Here is a 21,125-nt window from a genome sequence, read left to right as displayed (position 1 = left end):
GTGATCTTAGAGAGTATCACCTCTTAGACCCCAAGTTCTAGACTTGTTAGGTGCATACTCTTCCTTAGAGCCACAATCCCTGGTGTAAAAAATCAACGATTTATCCTTATCTGTGTAGGTAAACTTTTGAAAATGTGGTGTACGAGTTTGAAGTTTACTTTGTTGTGTTTGTCAATTGTACAAACACGACGAGACACGTGTTCGTTACTCTACCCAGATCAACTGATCCTGTAACACCCCCATACAAACACGTGGCAAATCTTTTACACATTTTAAAAGCTATCATTGAGTACTTTTATCGTGACTTTTGTTTAAAGAAAGTGGACGGAAGGTCAATTGACTTTCGAGCATGCGTGGATCTTGTGTGGATCTTGTGTGTTTAGTATCTGAGGATATTGGTAAATAGTAACTCCATTTTTTTGTTGGCAAATAGTTTTCTTCGTAAAAATGCTAGGTTTCCCGAGACTTTTTCCAAAAATTTAGTTTCAAACTTGACATATCACCATCCCATACAACTTACTATTTTAGTAAATAAAGACATAAGGTGATTGGATGCTGACACATCAGTTTGGAACCAAATTTTTGACAAAAAAATCATGAAAACCCTGCATTTCTCAAGCTTTTGAGAAGCCCGTTTGAGGACAAATCAAACTACGTAAAAGGTACAAGACTTGAAGGGTGGGAATGAGATAACGAGTTGGATTACTACCATCAAGGAAGAACAGACACAGACTAACTTCGACAGAAGCAATGCAACCCAAACGGAAATATGATTCGCACTTTAATGGTAATTACTAACCCATGCCAACCCATCCAAATCTCAACTCAAAATAGGAGGAATTGAGAGAGTGATGACAATCACAAACCTAATGTTAAGATATTAATCAAATTCTTCTATTTCATATATAAGTAGTGCAACTATAATCAACACTAACAGTAAGTTAATTACATGAATAATGAAGCTGGTATTATACAAGAATTTTTTTTCAGCATTACAAAGGAGAAAAAGGAAGAATACACGATTTTCAAAGAATATATATTTCCAGAAGATATTTTACAGAGACCAAACAACTCGTTTAGGGCCTTCGCCCCAAAAACTCACTCTAAAATAACCAAATGCAGGAAGCAGTAAAACAAAGGCCATTCACCAAAGAACAAAACGCTCTTTTGTTGGATCTGGTGGCAATCTGATGTTATAAGAAAAATTAGTGCACCTCACTAGGATTGATTCCGTTTCTCAGGGACTTCTAGTTGGGGAGGCAAGAGGTTCAAAAAGCTCCCCTGAGTAGGTTGACTGCCAGCCTTGCCTGACTCGTCATCTGTAATAATGTACCAAATTCATAAGAAAAAGTTAACACTCTTAACAATTAAATCATTCTATTAAACGTATTTACAATTTTGGATAACTACATTTACCCTCTCCAATTATCATCCCTTTTGCAATGTTCCCTCCAATGTTACAACGTTTTGAGTTGCAATGTCTCCCTTCCACGACCCAAAATGGCAAAAATATCCTTCATAAGATAAAAAATGATTTTCTTTTCATCTTATAGAGGGTATTGGTCGCTGGAGGACAACATTGCAACCCTAATGGTAGATTGAGGGAGACATTGCAAAAATGATGATAGTTAAAGGAGAGTAAATGCAGTTTTCCCTACAATTTTTTTCCCTGTTACCATTCATGGCATACTATGCAACAACAACCCACGATAATGAAACTATTGACCCCCACAAAATTATGACAAACAGTAATTGCATGAACTTTATCGAAGAATTAATCTGAAAAACTAGGGATAAGCTTTGCAAAGGAAACTTAACTGATAGCACCCAGATCCAAAGTCTAGTACTCACTAATAAAAGCTTAATTGAACTATACTTTCAAATATGGTGACAAAAGAGGGTACTATATACTTCTCTTACAATCACCAAATCCATAAATTAGCCACATCCAGAAAGTCAACTCAGGTAAATATTTGTGAAAATTTCACAGTAAATTGAAAAATCAAACTTCAAAAAGCAGATTTCTCATCACAAAAGTAGTTTCAACACAAATTATTCCCTCTCTTTTTTTTGGTAAGTTCAATGGACTCACTAACATCCAAAATTTGGCACTCTCTGAATTAAGATATTATCTCAACTACCCATTCAAATATGGCGACAAAAGACGGCATCAGAAATATGCCTAAAAACTTCACCAGCACCATAAGAGAGAGCCAGGAGATCCTTTTGATACCAATAGTGTTGGAAAGGAAAGGGAAATCAAATTGGATTAAAAATTAGGTACACTCAGCATTTCTCATATTTTTCTTGCCTTCTCATTGTTGTTTCCAAGACAGAAAAGTATGAACGAAAAATTCTATGAATTTACACAAAGACGGGCCTAGTACCCTTTCCAATTGAAGTAACATATATGACTCGAACACATCTAAAAGTTCTATCATTTGTGCGTGTGTGACAGCATTTTGGTCCTTGCACGAAAATCGGTAAACTTAATATTGGGATGATAATAGATTGAGATAACTGTTTATCCAAAGATAAAAGCAAAAAGTACGGAAAAAATCATACCAAAAAGGGACTTGATGGAGGGCCTCTTAGATTTTGTGCTCTTCTTCTTTAATTCAGCTGTACATTGGAAATCATAAAAAACCAGTCATGCAAAAGATCATTGCCAAGATCAAGTGTTGCACTAGAGAAAATAATGTTCTGAAAAGAGGACACTAAAAGAGTGTGCCTAGATAGTGTTACACGTTTTTTTTTTTTTTTTTTGATAAGTAGATAATGTTGCACGTGAGATTACGCTAAGTTAGGATTTTAATTAATAAAGATTAGGTTATTTTAAAATTAGGATTATGATTACTTTTATTATTATTTTAAGATTTAGAGTTCTTATCTTATCCCATTGTAAGTCTATTTAAAGACAGTTCTAATGCTAATAAAATTGTCGATGAGTTCATTTTTATCAGATGTTACGTTTGTCGGGAGGCGTAGGGTTCTTCGAATGATTACAACATAAGGCGGCCCCAAGACTCCTCGAATTATACTACCAAACATCTACACACTTGTTAATTTTCCATCAAAGCTTATGTAGACACATAATAATTGGTATCAGAGATAGGTTGCTCATCACCAACCCGGAGTCTCCTTGAGCATAGGACAACAAACTTCACTACAGGAGTTGAAGGCAGAATTGCGCATGTTGCGAGATCGGTTAATGAAGACGATGGCAGAAATGCTTTAAGCCATGATAGCACCGCTTGACAGCATTTCAGCACAATGTGCTCAACAGCCACAAACGGTGCTAGCACCATACCCCTTGCAACCAAAAACACCCACCCATCGACCATAGCCACCACCATGTTGAAGTCTCACCACCTTGCTTGGCCATACCAACACCAACCCAATCGGCCCACCATACCCATACAGCAACCAAAACCCAAATGCTCAATACGGTGCCACTTGCTACCTGTGCTCAAATTTATTTGCTTTGCCACCACTGCATACCGCCGAGTTCAAGGGAGCCTAGAGCACGGAAAGGATGGAAGTTGAGTGGGCTGAAGGTTTACCGATTATGGAACATGGCCAGTACACGAAATAAGGCTTGTTGAGGAGCAAGTGGACCACTCTAGAACGGCCATGACAAAAACGCCCAAAACCAATTGCAATGGAAGAGGCTGAAGATTTACCAGGCATGGAACATGGCCGGTGCACGAAAGGAGGCTTGTTGAGGAGGAAGTGGACCATCAGGGTATTACAAGAACGGCCATGACAAAAATGCCCAAAACCAATATCAGGAACGATGATCTAAAATTTTGGTAAAAAATTGGAGGTGACGTGACTCTCATCACCATCATCATCCATGGAATTCCTCTTGCTCAAAGACATCAATATTGCTGACTCAGAAAAAGAAGTTGAAGAGGAAATAGGAGATAAAGAAGACCGCATAAATGAAATTGGTTCATTGGGCTCTAAGATTTTAACACCTGTTTATCTAAATGATGCCCAAATCGAAACCCATCTTGTACATCTTCATGATTCCTAGGCTAAGGTAGCAGATCTGCATAAGGCTTTTCATCGGTGAACCAAAAAGTTCTACCCTTCGTGATAGAGGTTAACCCTTCCCCTCAAACTGGGATCAAAGGAGATGCCTATTTTTCTTAACTATAAGAAAAGTCTCGAGGATTATAGTGATGGAAACTTGGACCATTTGACTGTAGTGTTCAGGGACTTGGGTCCACAAGTTTCCTATCATACACTTTTCTTCTGGGAATACCAAGTTTCATATCATACACTTTTCTTCTGGGAATACCTGGGTCCTTTGATCTTTATCCCATCTTTTACTACTTACATATCTACCAGTATTTTGGCTACAAAGAGGAGCACATCTTCCATAGCTGATTATCTTGGAAAATCTTCTCGATATCAAGCTCAAAAATTCTTGGGACCTTGGGAACAAGGTCCATTCAAAGTGGGGAAGAATGTTATGGGTGAGATTAGGATAAGTTAGGAGTAGAAGTTGTGTTAAAATATGATTTTATTTAATAAAGAGTATATTATTTTAAAATTTGGATTAATTTTATAATTATTTTAAGATTAGAGTTCTTATCTATCACATTGCAAGTCTATTTAAAGACTCTTCTAATGCCAAATGAGTTAATCCTTGGCAAACATAGACGTTTGTTGGGAGGCTTAGGATTACTCGAACTACCCTAACATAAGGAGGCCCAGGATTCCTCGAATTATCCTACCAAAAATCTACACTCGTTAATTTTCCATCACAAGTTACATAGGCACATAACAGATAGAGAACTGCAAACTACTATTTATAAGGTAGACTAAGCACTTCATCGCTTAAAACCTGTTAAGGTTTCAGACTCTTCTGTCAACTGTATTTGCCAAAATCCTGACTTACAGTCAAACTTGCTAGATATCTTAGATCCTTTGGTTTGATTAACACCACAATCCACATAAGATATTGCCACCACTTGAGAGATGGTATGGCAGAAGGGTTGAAATAAGTAAAGCCAACCTTTGAATTAAGTTCACAAAGTATAAAAGAGGCAGGTTAAGCATTGTCAAGAACTTTCAACAAATAGCTCTCTGTCCCTGCCTTTAATCAGGAAACAGTGTACAATTAAACACAGCCCAGCTAAGCCATATGGCCTAATCCCAACAGCATTGGGTCAGTTGCATAAATTCAAAACCTTGATAAACGAGGATTTGGTCAGATCTCCAAGAACGTGAATTTTCAAAACTACATACACATTATACCTTATATGAACAATAAAGAGGGCTCTAACCATAGAAATAAGAAAGAAAGCATTACGTAATCTTCAACACATTTAGAGAAATAATAAATAAGGAAGCTCAAGTAAAAAGATTAGATAGAAATGTGTCCATAGAGAGAGGCAGGTAGATACCAATTCCGGGTAATTGATGATCATTTACAATTTCAAAGTTCTTATACGTGTATCCAACAAAGTTGATATCTTTAGACGACAACATCTGCAGCAGAGGACAAAACAGCATGAGAACATTAGCAATAACTCATCAAATTGTAGGATTAATAGACATTAAACAATTTCAGTTGCAGAGAAGAAAAGGAAAACACTAAACAATTCACTAAATAGAAACACAATGAACAACAGAACCACACCAAAGAAACTACATTAATAGACCAAAAATTAATCACCCCATCTGTACCCTATTGCTTCAAATGACCTCACCATCTTGCAATCAAAAACATCCTAAAAGTACTGGCCATTATATCCAGAAAGGAAACTCAACTTTACAACCAGAAAGACTATAAAATGTGAGTTGAAAGAAGCAAACAGAAGATTGGTTCTATTACCAATAGAGTAATTTCAGCTGACTAAACAGCAATGATGTTTAAATGGAAAATGCACACTACCAACAATTCTCATAGTGAACATCAATACAAATGCACCAAAATTACACACATGACCTTATTACCAAAGGGTGTTCTGGACAATGAGATACTTGCCAAGTTGAGGATAAAACAGACACTGGCTTAGTTATGAAAGAGCTCGAGCAGCAAAAGCACATATGTAAAACACTAGTAAAGATACTACAACTGCAACTGTTTGGGCCCAGAATGCATCAACTAAATCATATATACCAACCTTTCTCCATGGACCTGCTTTAGATGAAGTTTGGATTTGGTTGTCAGCCTACAGCATCATTAACCAATCACAAGAAACAAGAAGGTTAGCAACAAAATGCCTCAAATAGGTCTGTACTTTCATACATTTAAGAAATTAAAAAAAGAAATAAAAAATGAACGACCTCTTCAAACTTCTCAAAATTTTGAGTATCCAATTCATCATTGACCTCAGGAATAAATGCAGCTTTCATTTGATACAATTTGTCCCATTCAATGCCTTTGAACCACGGATGAGCCTAAAGATATCCAGGTGCAGTAAGTCAATTCATTAATTAGGAATTCAAATTTTAAAAGCGAATAAATAGGACAGGAAACATCACACAACACCTTTATTTCATCTGCGCCTTTCGTTCCAAGCCTATGATCAACATTACATAACATTTTACTAATGAGATCCTTTGCTTCTGGAGACAATTTTGCTTCTTCTGGAAATTTCAAATGAGTTCTCCAGTTAACTATCTGCATAATTGATAAAGAGGGAAAATATTCCATCATAATGACAAAGACCAGAGCTACAAGCTGAGAAAAACAATTAGACATAAGCCCAATAAAAGCGGTACAATTATGACCTGTAGTAAGAGTTTATAATAGGTATCAGATAACAAATGGCAGAAAGAAAAGAGCATCAGAGTTCCCGCAAGTAAGCAATTGTAGCTTCAACCAAGAACAAAATTTGAGGTATAAAAGAGAGAATTTAAACTAAGTCACAATAAAAATTTATCGTGGCAGTGGGTAATCTTGATTGGATCTTTTAAGGCACAATTGGGAAACAGAAAGCAGATTACAGTAGAAGTGTTAAACAAGGGACAGATTCCTACTGAGGTCCATGCCATCCACACAATTTACAAAAGACACTGCTAAGCACCAAAATGTTGATTTGTAAAGATGTACCAAACAATTTAATTTCCAGACCTTTCTAAACAATATGGAAAATTAACAAGCAGGAGTAAAAGTACAATCCCTCCCAACAAACTTTCCTTCATTGTAGTCCCTCCATGCAGATCCCCAAATATTTTTGAGAAACAAAATTAACTGTATAAGGGCCCACTGGATTACTGTCCACAATATATATATATAAAAGAAACCTGCAATTGTTCTTTTTTGCTTTTTCTAAAGACCTCTTTCCTTTGGTTGTATATTCCAATCCTGAGATAATAAATTGGGTTCATAACTTCATAGAGCCATTTTGGATGCCGCTATTGAAATAGCCTTTCTAGCAGCACTTTCTGCTACTGCACCCATCTCCTAGAGACTACCCGGTTTAATGATAGCTACCTAATATTCAGGAGATCCTTTCCCTGAACCTATACACATTTCTGCAGGTTGATCAATGTTTACACCATAGTAGCAGTCTAACAGAATTTATGACAAGCAAATGGTAAAGAAGTTACAATGATGCTAGGCCTCACACAATTAAAGCAAAAGGAGCATGTGCGCGATTTAAATAAAATGTTAATACAAATTTGGAGAGTTGGATTGATAGTTAATACGATTTCCTCCCTTAACTTTTTAGTAACACTCAGCCCTAAATCCTCAAATATAAAATGGATTCCGTGATACTGTATTAGCAAGATATATTAATTGAGTAAGAAACCTCCAAAAAATATAAATATAAATATAAAAATAAAAAGTTCAATAGCTTTAAAAAAGTTTTTTTATGATGAGGATTCATATTGGAAACAAGCCTTCTATGACAGTACTACCCATGAAGAAAGGGAGTCTTTTGGGTTTCACCAGTGCCCTGTTTCTATTTTGCTAACTCAAAACATTTAATTAAAGATAACACCCGTATTCCAGTCTCTAGCAAACTTCACCATATTCCATGATCAAAGAAAGTACACCCTTTTATAGTTGTGTATTCTGTGGTCCAGTTCTAAGAGAGAGACAGGAATAATAGAAAAATAAAAAATAAAAAAATATAGACATGCCCCGCTTAGCATATGTTCTAAGAAATCATATGAATAAAAGCAAAGAACTGCAGGTTACCTTCCTACAAGTTGACATAGGTTCATCTGAATAAAAGGGTGGATATCCCACGAGCATTTCATACATGATGGCGCCAAGAGACCACCTGGATAAGTATCAACAGCATCTTATTAGCACAAATTCAAGAAATGATAGATCAAAAAAGATAAAAACAAAATTCAAATACCAACCAATCACATTCCATCCCATATCCTTTCTTCAGCAAAACTTCTGGGGCAATATAATCAGGTGTTCCAACAGTAGAATAAGCCTGCAACATTACAAATATTGAAAACCATTTTGAAATTTTTAACATAACCATGCAGTCACCATAAGATTCTGGGGAAAAAAAGAATGCTAAAACAAATTTCACTGGGAAAAGGATGAATTAGGAGCCTTTCTAGACAATATTTGCAACTATGGCATACCACAAAAGTTAATATAAACCCCAACAGTAATGAAGAAAAAGCATGCTGAAGATAACGCTGTTTTGTTGCGATTGATAGTAGCAATACTTTAAGGTTAACAGCCATATCAATCATGTGATGTCAGTGTCACAAACTTACAAGCATTCTCCTGTTCCTCTGCCAATGCTGAAGTTGCTCCTGTTGTGTGCGTCTTGGTGCCATAGGGCGTCCATCACTTTGAAGAGCCCCACTAAGGTTGTTTCCAACAGAAAAATCCTTTTCTTGGAGATTACTACAGTCTAGGGGTTTACATAATCCAAAATCTGACAATTTCATGTGACCATCTCTATCAAGCAGCAAGTTATCTGGCTTGATATCTCTGTAGTATGAAACATGGAATCACTTATATGAAACAATAAGACCATGACAGAAATAACATATTGATAGCCTCCCATCACACAATCTAGACAAACATCAAAGTACCTATGAATATAGTTATGTTTATGGATGGACTCAATAGCTAGGACTGTTTCCGCAACATAAAACCTGGCCTCATCTTCTGTCAGTGTATCCTTGCGCATCAATAAAGTCATCATATCTCCACCCGGTAGATATTCCATAATTAGATATAAATACTCGTCATCTTGGAAGGAACAATAGAGCTTGACAATGCAATTGCTATCAACCTCTGCAAGTAGATTCCTCTCAGCTTTCACATGTTCAACCTGAACAAATTTAAATGAAAAATAGCAAAATGCATTATGAAACAATAATCTTAATAAAATTGTCTGTCAGGCTTGGTAAATTGTATACCTGGCCTCTGCGAAGCATCTCCGATTTCTTAAGCTTCTTCATAGCATATACATGACCTGTTGCCTTCTCGCGACAGATTCTAACCTGCACCAGTAGAAAAAAATTAGTCATGTAAAACAATCAACAGAATGATTAAGTTGTAACAAAAACCACAGATGAACCTCACAAAACAAGTTAATTGTATGGCAACTGGCAAGAATCAGTCAGAGCATCACTAACTAGTAACTCCAAGCAATTCAAGTGCATAATATCCAACAGCACATCCTTTTTAGTCACTGCTTGAACAAAACACGTCCAGCAGAATTATGTGGCTTGCCTTGTGACCAGAACAAATTTTACATATAAGAAATAGCATCAATGCAGCATACTGTATTATGATTTTGCAAATCCTATTTAAATTAGCCAAGGATTTTTTAGGTGGTATTTGCAGTAGGATTCAAATTGATATGATTGCTCTTCATTTTTTTAATGTTGTATAGCAGAAGTCTGTAAACATTTCCATGCAATTCATGTCTTGTTCTAAAAGTTATTTTAGCTCTTTCCAAAAAATTTTGTTTTCTGGGTTATTAAGCTTTAGGGGGAAGGAAGTAGCCTATTCAAAGGTAGCTTTCACGGGTAAAGTAAGTGACCAATTAGGTTAGCAAAATTATAGAAGACTTGCTTGCTCTAGTTTCCATTTTCCAACTCCTTCTCCTTTCTTCATTTTAACTCTTGTGCTCATAATTTTCCTTTCCCTCTCTCTCTAATTTGTTTCCTCTATTTTCTAAAAGGTAACTGAGCCCCTTTACTCTAGGTAAATGTCATAATTCTTTTTTCTTTTCTTTTTTATAGGAAAAAATTGAAGTAAAGGTAAATGTCATAATTCTTAAAACCATAATGCGATCAAACATAAAGAATTCTAATCTCCAGGCCTCCTTTCAGAGTATAACCCCATCATGAGAGAGAGAGAGAGAGAGAGAGAGAGAACATTTTCATGAGGTAGATGTAAGATATAGGAAAACATAATAAGAAAACTGACTAGCGACCATCACCTTGTAGTAGCTGCAAAATACTATTTAAAGTCTTCTATTTTTTCATTTGTTTTCTCTAAACTATCGAAGGTAATGGCAAGCTAAACACAATAGCACCATAACAACACACAAAAATCATGGAGGACCATGTCTATGCCATTGATTAGAATCAACTATAGAAGTATGTCAAAGCAAAAAGTTATACCTCTCCAAATGCACCCTTCCCTATCATCGTCAATGGCTCAAAATCATCAGCACCCATCTTATGCCTTTGAAGGCGCATATATTCAGTTTCCTTCTTCTCCAAATACTTTAACAAGTTGTACTGCTCTTCCTCTGAGACCTCAGCATCAGCCAACTTCTTTTCAAGTACATTACGTCTGAATGGAATTCAAGCACTAGAATACAATCACTCAAGGTTCTAAAAAATTGATTACTTCAATAACCACATTGGTGGAATAAATCGTTAACGAGAAAAATGGATACTTCACAAGCTAACTGGTTCAGAAAAATGGTGCACAATCATTTCTGTCCAATAACTTTAAGCCAGCACTACTTGAAACAATTGACCATAAGGATAAACTAGTGGGAGTATAAATTGCAATTCTTGTATGCTACTAGCGAGGGGATTTTGACAAATTGGGCCTTTCTGGTGTCCATGCAGTCACGTGACCAAGGACTTCCTACAAAGCCTCACTACTTATCTGGAGAAGGTAGGGATGGACTACTCACAATTTTTTTTTTTAAAAAAAAAAAGCATCTTTAATCCAACAAAAATGTTACACAACAAATTTTTTTTTTTTTTTTTTTTTTGGTGCATGTAAGAAAAGATTACTATAAACCAGACCAATGTAAAAGTTTAGACTGAAAAGTTTGCAGCACCATCAGCTCATAACTACAAAAAGAAGGATCAAAACCATACCGCTCCTTCCTCTCCTGCAGGTTCTTCATCTGCTTCTTGTAATGGTCTTCTATATACTGCTTTGCAGCCGCAACCTTCTGTTTAGTCACATTTGAAGGCGCTTCCTCACTCATCGGTGCCTTTGACACCTCCTTCCCACTCCCTGCAGTTTCCTTCTTTTTCAAATGCTTCGACTTGTCTTTTGAGGTAAACTTACTGAACCAACTCCTTGCCTTGTCCATTTTCTTTCACTCAGTTAATACCTCACACCGTGTAAATCCACACTTTCAAAGGCCCATTTTACCTTATCTCACCAACAATTATAGAGTAAACATTTCATCATAGCTGCCGATGCATCATGGATTCGTGTCCAATGCATTTGCTCTGCAATTGACAAAGACAATCAACAAACTTCAATTCAATATTGTTGATTTGTGAAATCCGAATTCGATTTGTGAGCAATATCAGTTCTAACTAATAGCAAGCAAAACTAACCCTCTGTTCTAGCCAAACGTGAAGATCTTAGTTTCTACAACCCATACACTTAACGCACTTTTTACTTGCCAAAAAACAAAAGGAAAATACGCAAAGAAATTACTGACCTAGATTAAAAGGATGAAAATTAATACAAGCTACAAGCTACAAGCTCAAAGCCTCAAACACTCTAACTTAGTCCAATTCATCATCCTAGTTGCATCTCAAAGTTTCATTCGCTTCTTCTTTCAGCACATTTTCTCAGCAACCAAACAGAGCTCAAAACTCAAAACTCAAAATTAAATCAACAAGCAAATCGAATTCCTAATCAGAGCCTCCTAAACCCTACGTTCGAGACAATTCAACGCACCGGAACCGAATCGGACGGCTCCGGAGGGTTGGATTTGGGAATCGGAGAGAGTAACGTACCGTAGGGAGCGTAGAAGAGAAGCAGAGCAGCGGAGGCAAAACCCTAGAGGAAGAGAGACGGAGGAACCGGAGAGTCCGCGAGTTTCAGCGTGGAAGGAACAGTGGAGAGGAGCACAAAGTGTTGGTGATGATGCGCCATTCGATGCTCCGTAGCCTTTTTGTGTTGAAAAGTGGAGACTCCTGCTTTGTACGTGAAGGACTTTTTATGTGCTTCTTTGCTGTACCCAGTTTTGTGTTTTCCTTTTTTGTGTCTTTAATAAGATATTTAAATGTTTTTGCATTGCTGTCTCACAAACCCACCCGAATGGGTTTCTATTTGTCGCGAGATTTTGCTACCTGAAAACAGTATAATAATTTTTTAATACAAGTGAGATTTATTCACTTTTTTCGATTCGAAACTTAATATTTAAAAATTGGTAATATACTCTTTTAATATTTAAAAATTTTCAATTCAGATCTTTCGTTACTAATTTACATCTAATTGGACAGAAATCATCTCACGTGCGTCTCACGTGAGATTTTGATGCCCTCTATTTCAATTTTGTCATCATTAAAACTTATGAAATTACGTAACGGATGATTTTCGTTACATAATTAGATGAAAATTAGTAACGGAGGATCTGAATTGAAAATTTTTAAAACATTAGAGAATACATTGCCAATTTTTAAATATTATGATTTGAATTGAAAAATTCCTAAAACTTCAGAGGGTAAAGTGAATTTTCTCCCCTATTATTATATATATATATATATATATATATATATTATTTACATTCATTTATTAAACTTATTTTACACCGGTCATTAAAGTTATATATTTTAAGTAATTTTTCATGTCAATCATTTTAAAAAAAATTATTTAAGATACATTAAGTCCCCTCAATGTGAAATAAATCATTTCCCACACTTATGTCACTAACCTGACGTGTATATTTTATTTTTTAAGTGATTATCGTTGTAAACCCTTTTGAATACATCATGTGAACTTTAACAAAAAGATCCGAGTTGCGGTTGAAATTAGATCTGTTAATATCCGAATACGTCTTCTAATCTCAACATCTTCAAGTCAAACCCTTACCAAAAATACACTTCTACCATTTATATCACTTCAAAATATTTTTTAAAACCACAAATTTTTAAAATCATTATCAAGCATACCCATTATATTATTGTGAAAAGATTGTATGGGCTATTGCAAAAATGAAACCATAAAAGAAAGGAACAAGATAGTATATCATGAGATAATCACCAAAAAAAAAAAAGCTAATGCCATTAGATTAGAGGATGTTGCCCACACTATTCCCCTTTTTTTTTTTTTTTGACGGAGAGTTTTCATTATCTTAATAATACAAAGCAATTCCACAATAATTATTCGACATTTCATGTACTTTTTTTTTTTAATAGTTGACCATCAAATTATAGTTATTTTGCAACAACCTAAGCATTGAGGCACTTTTAGACACATATGAACCCTCAAAACGCACTAGTAAAATGCTTTTTAAATACTTGACTCAAAAGTATTTTAACATTATTTTAATTAGATAACATGGCATGCATTATCTTCGTGTCGGTTTTGCACGTTAATCTCCTCTATGATATCCCCACTTACCTAAAGTGAAGAAACTGAAAAGTAGACGAGGTACGTTGAATTTAATAAAATTTTAAACCATATAATTATTACGTTCCCAATATTAAAAAATTTGAGTAATTTAACTTATCTCATGAAATTATGCGTATTTTACAAACTCCTTTAAATGTTCAAAGTTTTTTACTTTAGTGTATAGAACTTTAATTTCCTTTCACTTCTCCCCTTAATTAGGATTTTTTGTTAAATCCTAACGAAAACGTGTAAAATTACTAAAATAAACTTATTGAAATTATTCATTACATCGTTTAATTTAACTACAATATGTAACGGAATAGAGAAAATAGAAAGAAATTAAAGTTCGATACACTAAAGTGAAAGACTTTAAACATTAAAGAAGTGTTTGCAAAAGGCAAATTACCCTTAAAAAAATAATTTGAGAAGTGATAAAGGGATGGAGAGGTGGGATAATCTTTTCACTACTATTTCACACACACACATAGGAGATCAAAGAGTTCGTGAACCTTGCTCATTGAAAACGCGTAGACGACAAATGCCAAAGGATAGACTCGATAGAGGAAGGAGAAATTGGAGAGATGGGAATAGCGGCGAAAACGCGGCAATTGAAAGAAGAAGGAAAATAAAAAAGACATTTGCATCAAAGGGGGTGCTGAGCTGGACCACTAGGATATAGACCCAAATGGAAAAAACTGTCAAGAATAATTGCCTAAACCACGACTTTACTCCAACACATTCAAAGCCTTGATGTACGCCTCAGATACTGCGCCGCTTCGCATTCATGCCACGTGGCCCCCCTCCCTCGATTCTCAACTCCGCTCGGTTTCCTTCTTGCTTCCTTCTTACTTCTTCGTTTTATGACTTTTATCTGAAAGGATGGCGATGGCGATGGCAATGGCATGACAAGACGGTCGACGACAACGTCACGGTCCACCGAAATACTACCACGTGTACGTTGACGATCTAAACTGATTTTGAGTAAATTTAAATTAATAATAATTAAACATTCCCCTTACGCAAACGTGTGAACTTTCTATATCTTATATAATTTGTTCTTGATTAATGCTATTTAAAACATTCTTAGTTTAATGATAGGTAGTAAAAATTAATCATTAAATTAGTATTTATATATAAAAAAAAAAGTATTTAAAATTCAATTTTTATTGCTACATCATTCAAGTTTGATAACAGTCGTATAATAATTTACTAAATATTATTACTCTTTTATTTTCACAGTGAAAATATGTTTTAATTCAATAAAAATAGAGTATGTTAGGAAAATTAAAAAATTAGAGTAATATTAGAGATCATTTTTTTATTTTATTAAAACTGATGTGACTTTCAAAATCACCATTAGATCAAATTCAAATTGTTTTTAAAAATAAATAGCATACTAGCAAGAAGTTCTCATCATTGGAAAACACTTGGCCACTACTGGGTTTCATTTTTTCCTTTTACCTTCTTTGTTTCTTTCCTTGATCGCCTATACGGTATTAAGGGATGGTAACGGTGGCGGTGACCTTGCAAGAATCACTGGTACATGATGTGGACCTGAGCTTTGTGCAATTTGAAGGCGGGTAAGGGTAGGGTCAAGACAAAAGGACTATTGAGTAAATTAGGAGACAATATTCATGTCAACAGCATTGACTTTATTATTATTTTTTTTCTTTTCTTTCAATTGTTTAGGGGCTAATGCTACGACTGTTTCATCATATGCATACATGACAACTTAAAAATATGTGACCAAAAAAAAAAATAAAAAAAATTCTTGTGTTAGTAAAACTCCAATAACGTTATTTGAGTAGTGATTTAGTGAACACAGGCGTGTATGAACAATGTGCACGTTGGTGTTATAATATTATAAAATATAACATCGGCATGCACGTTGTTCATGCACACGGGTATTCACTAAATCACTACTCAACGTTATTTAACTATAAGCCCGTCTATATAACACTATTTAACTTGTGTCAGTTTTGTTGGACATGTAAAAATATAGTATTTAGCATTATTTAATAAAATATTGTCAATGTCAATAACTCTTATGTTATGTTATATCAAAAATGTGCCTACTTGGATTCTAGGTATTGAAAATAGTTATTGGGTTGAGCCTTACGCATAATTAGTTTTTACCTTAGTGGTTATTAAGGTTGTTAAATGAGCTAAGCTGCTCGTAAACTTGGTTCAACTCGACTCAAATAAACTCGATTCGATCTTAATTCAATTAGTAAATGAATATTTAACTATATAACTTTTAAATGATATAACTCGTATAAACTTTGATCGACTTAGATAATGTTCATGAGATTGACTTGTAAAAGTTCGGCTCAATTCGTTCGAATTAAATCGTTAGCTCGTTCATATGTGTATATATGCACAATTTTTATTATTATTATTTTTTTAAAATGAAAACTTGAAGTTATACGAACCTATACGAGCATAAATTTTTTTCAAACCTTCTTCCGCTTAATAAATGAACCAAACTAAACCGAACCGAGTTCAAACCTGTTGGCGGGTAATTATGTTCAATTTAAGCCTAAAGAAAAGCCTTTCTTCTGTATTTGTTTTAGGCAATTATTTGCTTCTTCTCTCTTGTCGACCGTGCCATGAGTACCTGAAGGGTGGAGGTGGAGCCCAAGCAGGTTAGCTTTGTTTGTTTCACATGAGTCCCTATAATAATAAGTCTCAGCTGGCCATTTTATTATTTTAAACAAAATATTAGACATTGGGGGTCACTTTTAATCAAAGCTGTAGGTCCATAATTAATGGATTGTTAAATTTTCAAGTGTGATATTCTTTCGTGAGTATGAGTCACGACTCCAAAAACCCTAAATAATGAAAAAGGATAAGGTTTGGAAGAGTAAGCCCCACTAGTTAGGCAACTTGGGTAGGTTGGGGTTCCCCCGAGAACTAGGGCATCATAAACCACCATGTTCAATATTCCACCAGGATATAAATAAATTCATTTAAAAAAAAAAAAAAAAAAAAAAGAAAGAAAGAAAAGAAAAGAGAGAATCATTTTGTTAGGACCATGGACCTGAATTTAAGGTCAATATAGTGGATAGGAAGTCTCTGTTGTCTATGTTATCCAAACCAAACCAAATTGACTAAGACCCTATTTGAGATTGTGTTTGGCAAACAAAAATTTTATTTTAAAAAATGTTTTTAGGCAAAAGCTTTATTTTCAAGCTTTTGTCAAAAGTGCGTTTTGGTAATTTTTAGGCTTTTTGAACTCATTTTAATTTTTTTACCAAACGAGTATTTTTTTTTAAACAGACTTTTTGAATGTTAAAAGTACTTTTAGGCCCCTCAAACGCAATTCCAAACAAGCCCTCGTAAGTATATTTTTTATGGAAAGGTAAACAAATATTTTTGAAATTATTCTTTCAAAGTTAAAAAATTCTCAAATAAGGATATCAAACTTTTAATTTATTTCAATTATCTTCTTTTGTCTTGTCAAAATTCTCAAATTGCCATTTTTTATTATAAAAAATTATAAAGGTTCAAGCGTTTATTTTATTATTTGTATAAAAGTATTTTGAGAATTTTAACAAGATTTAATAAAAGATCATAACGGAAATGAGTAATTGAAAGAAATTGAAAGTTTAATACCTTTAGTTAAGAGTTTTTAAACTTTGGGAGATATGGACAGAATTTTGCTACAAACTAGTTTGTAGCTAATTCATACAAACCAATCTAATAAAGTGACATGTGTCCCTTAATTAACATGTGAAATTTTTTATTTTTTATTTTTTTTATATTTTTTTTTATGAAACACATATCACTTTATTATATTGGTTTGTAGCAAATTTCTGTTCAGGAAAATGGTATCAAAATGAGTGGAAGTCCAAGCGAAGTTGGTAAGGTTTTTTTCTTTCTAATTTTTAGTATTAAGTGCACTCAATTTTAGTAGGATGTGGGATGCAACATTATTCAGTAGGATTTGCCAGATTTGGTTTTGGTGTTATAAACAAAATTATCAAAGATCTCAAATATTAAAAAAGAAAGAGCGCGAAATTAAATCTGTAACGTTGAAAAAATTATAAAAGAACGTGGCACTCAATTCAGTAAAAGCCTAAGGTTGGAGTTGGAGTTCCTTAATAGACGCCATTAATTGATCAATGGCTAGCTTTAAGACATCTTGGCATGTTACTTTAATTTGGAGATTTTATATTAGAGAACAACAAAGAAAAACAAAGAGAGAGAGAGAAAGTAGGACCTCTATTTTGATGCTAAGAGTCAAGGGCTCAGTTGGGTCCAATATGTCCCACCGGAGGAAACGTTCACGGCACCAAACATTATAGGTAGGCCTAGAAAGAAAGAAAAAACCCAACAACATTATGTTTATACATGCCATCACTCATTAGGAACCGATCGAGAAAGAAATGGTCTCCTCACACTATTGGAGGAGAAGATTTGCATGTGCTGGTGTTAATGTTGGTGTTCTGGTCACTTGACATCATTAATGACACCCAAACAAGTAATTGTATTCTCGCTATGTTCGCTAAAGTGACTTGTCCTCCTACGGAAATGAGCTTTTTTTTGGGTGTGTTTTGGATTTATATATAATGATTTTGTGCTTTTTCACTCTTCCTCTTGACCCACTTTGCTGCATGTTAAGAAGATCATTATAGCTTACAATATTTTTTGCAGTAAGTTATATTTCGAAAATTTCCTTCCAATTAAGTTCATCACCCTAGCATATATAAATGATCTTTTAACAAATCTATCTTTCTTTTTTCTTTTTCTTTTTTTGTTTTGAGTTTCTGTATTAATCATACATTAAGCAATTTTTGAATTTACACACAAAATGACACATTTGGCCATAAAAAATAAAATAAAATAAAATAAATTATTTTATTGAGGATTTGAAGAAAGAAAATTAAGTTTTGAGAGTTTACCACAAAAAAATAAAAAATTGGAAGATTTGTTATTTTTTTGGTAAGCTAATTCCGCCCCACCCGTAGGAAAGCCAACTTACAAAAGGCCTTGTCGGCCCTCGGTCCAAGATAGGCTTGTCCAAAGGTGAGGAACAGTACCCATATGTATGCCTCCCCACTTATGACCAAACAAAGAATACATCGATTACTCTCGGATCGCAACTTGATGGCCAACGATCGATCTTGGGTGCTCCCAACAAGTGTTCCATGGGGAATCTAAGCCTCCGTCGCATCATCATAACAACCAACAAGGGGACCATTCTGCGTCTTTAAAAGAGAATATTTGTCGGCCACTACCTGTGTACCTTTAAAAGAGAATATTTGTCGGCCACTACTTGTATCCCATTTATTACGTCCATCCAAGGAAAACAGGATGCCCCCAAACATATGATACAACCCCGAGGTGGTTATATCTCTACTTCTACAAGTAGATCTTAGTAGTAGTATGTTTTTAAAGCTTTTTTTTTTTTTTTTTCGTGCCCTGCTTTCTCCTTGGAAAATTTTCTATTTAGAGTGTAGCTTGCCGAAACCTTTGACAAGTCATCCTTGTGAAAGTCTCCTTCACTGTGCAAGTGTGCAAGTGGCATGAGATCCACCTACTCTAGCAAGAAAGATGAAAAACATAGCTATCATGATTCTTGGGTGTCGAACTGGCAAATCATCAACAACCAACCCATGATGTCTCTTCGTCACGAGAGTTCATACCTTTTGAATTCTCAATTAAATTTGTAAGTATAAAATACGAGTGCTCTCTACAACACATATGAAAGAGTTTGGTGAAACCCCATGACTTCTGATGGTAACGTTTTTGACAAATTGCGATGACCTTTTCAATAGCTAGTTTTGGCATGTCGGGCGCATCGCATGACAGGCTGGCAATCAGATATTACAATATGGTTGCATGCAGATGTTGAAAGCTCTTGCTTCAAGAACCAAAGGATACGTGTCGGCTGTGCCGACACACAGTCGACACCTTCTAGAGTTATCCCGAGCCATATATGCTGCAATATTTCCTCACATTTTCTATTAAAACCAACTTCCTCGTTTTCATGAGTTGTCCTTTTCAAAGGATATTTGCATATAAACTAAGAACAAGAAGCAGACATGATATGGATTACAAGGGGGAAAGAAAAATGTGCATGTATTTAGTAACTTGAAATCACATTTCTACGTACTTTAGCAGCGCATCTTTGTTCTAGTCGTTGATCAATAGCTCAAGTAGCTTACACAATGCCCGGAAAAACCCAAAAAATACAAATAATGAAGAATAGCCTATAGATGCTGGTAGTCTATGGCTTATAATTTATAAACTAAATCGTCGTAGAAAACGGGGGGACAAAAAAATATTTTAAGTAAAACATCTTTTAATAGTACAAAATATAATCGTTGTCTGCATAACTACTTGGGACATGCTTGTAATCCCTTGGAGCAGCAGAGAAGCGCCATTGTCCTATTCTGAATCCCTGAGGCTTCCACTTGTGAGCCACAATTTCTTCTGAATAACAAACACAATGTCATCTCCATCCTGGCCTGAATCTGAACTGGAATCAGCTGTTGTCACTGCTTCCCAGTGCAATGCGGCTAAATACTTCTTTATGAAATCTATCACTGGTTGTTTGTCACGGATAATTATGAAACCAGTAGGCCTAAGTATGCGGTCCATCTCAATCAGCAAGTCTTCAGGACTGCAATCTTTCTTCTCGATGTCAGAAAACACAGTCCAAGCATGGAGCAGATCAAAAGTTCGGGGATATGTTGAAAATGCTTGACACCTGTTGAAACAGATTTTAAGTCAAAATCAACCAACTCCAAACCTCAATTGACAAAACTTTTCCAATAATCTATCGACCATGCCATGCCTTCTATGGAGTAAAGTTGATGGAAAATGAGAAACATCATCTCCACCAAACATGTTACAAACATATGTCACTAGAGCTGGTAAACTTAAAAAGTCAATTACCAACAGCTGCTTGCTGTTGGTGTAATTATTTCTCTACTCCTTATATGGATTTATTTTATTTCCCAAGTCTAGCAAGTGCATAAATTGGACTCAAAGCCCTGTCTAGGAAAACTAAGTTGTTTAGTATAATTATCATAAAGGTAAGATCCATTATAAACCAAAACAAGGTATTGATTAATATACAATTAATCTTCAGGTTATAATTGAGAAGCCAATAATATGCATACCAGTCGTGGACAGTGCCTATAAGACCTCTATCATAAATCAGCTTAAGTGTGTTGGGTCCATCTTCAGGGACAACATTCATCACCCAAACATCCTTGTCCTTTAGAGCAGCTGCAAAGGAACCCATATTTGTCTTCATGTCCATCACGTTCCTCAGTGTGTTCGATGAAATCTTTGAACTCAAGAGACTCCAATAACTCTCAACCCTCCGTTGCCA

The 21,125-nt window shown here is 35.1% G+C and overlaps 2 protein-coding genes across 2 annotated transcripts in view; both read right to left on the bottom strand.

Annotated features, from left to right (window-relative positions):
• Positions 1 to 880: 880 nt before the first annotated feature.
• On the bottom strand, positions 881 to 12,395 carry LOC132176917 (uncharacterized). Its single transcript, XM_059589077.1, has 14 exons — positions 12,181 to 12,395; positions 11,299 to 11,661; positions 10,582 to 10,756; positions 9,367 to 9,450; positions 9,037 to 9,278; positions 8,713 to 8,932; positions 8,338 to 8,417; positions 8,168 to 8,252; positions 6,509 to 6,640; positions 6,304 to 6,417; positions 6,141 to 6,188; positions 5,418 to 5,502; positions 2,566 to 2,622; positions 881 to 1,319 (listed from the first exon to the last, which is right to left on the bottom strand). Exons 2-14 carry the CDS (start codon positions 11,517 to 11,519, stop codon positions 1,219 to 1,221), a joined length of 1,644 nt encoding a protein of 547 aa, XP_059445060.1. The 5' UTR covers positions 11,520 to 11,661; positions 12,181 to 12,395; the 3' UTR covers positions 881 to 1,218.
• Positions 12,396 to 19,848: 7,453 nt separating this feature from the next.
• The window catches only part of LOC132177307 (probable methyltransferase PMT3), a 5,942-nt gene continuing 4,665 nt past the window's right edge, over positions 19,849 to 21,125 (bottom strand). Inside the window, exons 7-8 of the mRNA XM_059589571.1 lie at positions 20,911 to 21,125; positions 19,849 to 20,495 (exon numbers count right to left, since the gene is read on the bottom strand). The exon at positions 20,911 to 21,125 is cut by the window's right edge and continues 6 nt beyond it. Coding sequence (XP_059445554.1) covers positions 20,174 to 20,495; positions 20,911 to 21,125 — 537 coding nt within the window. The 3' untranslated portion in view covers positions 19,849 to 20,173. The remainder of the gene's footprint in view (positions 20,496 to 20,910) is intronic.

This window comes from Corylus avellana, chromosome ca4 (assembly GCF_901000735.1).
Source record: "Corylus avellana chromosome ca4, CavTom2PMs-1.0".
NCBI classification, from domain to species: Eukaryota; Viridiplantae; Streptophyta; class Magnoliopsida; order Fagales; family Betulaceae; genus Corylus; species Corylus avellana.
The sequence above is the reverse complement of the archived record's forward strand: the minus strand, read 5'-3'. Positions and strand labels throughout refer to the sequence as shown.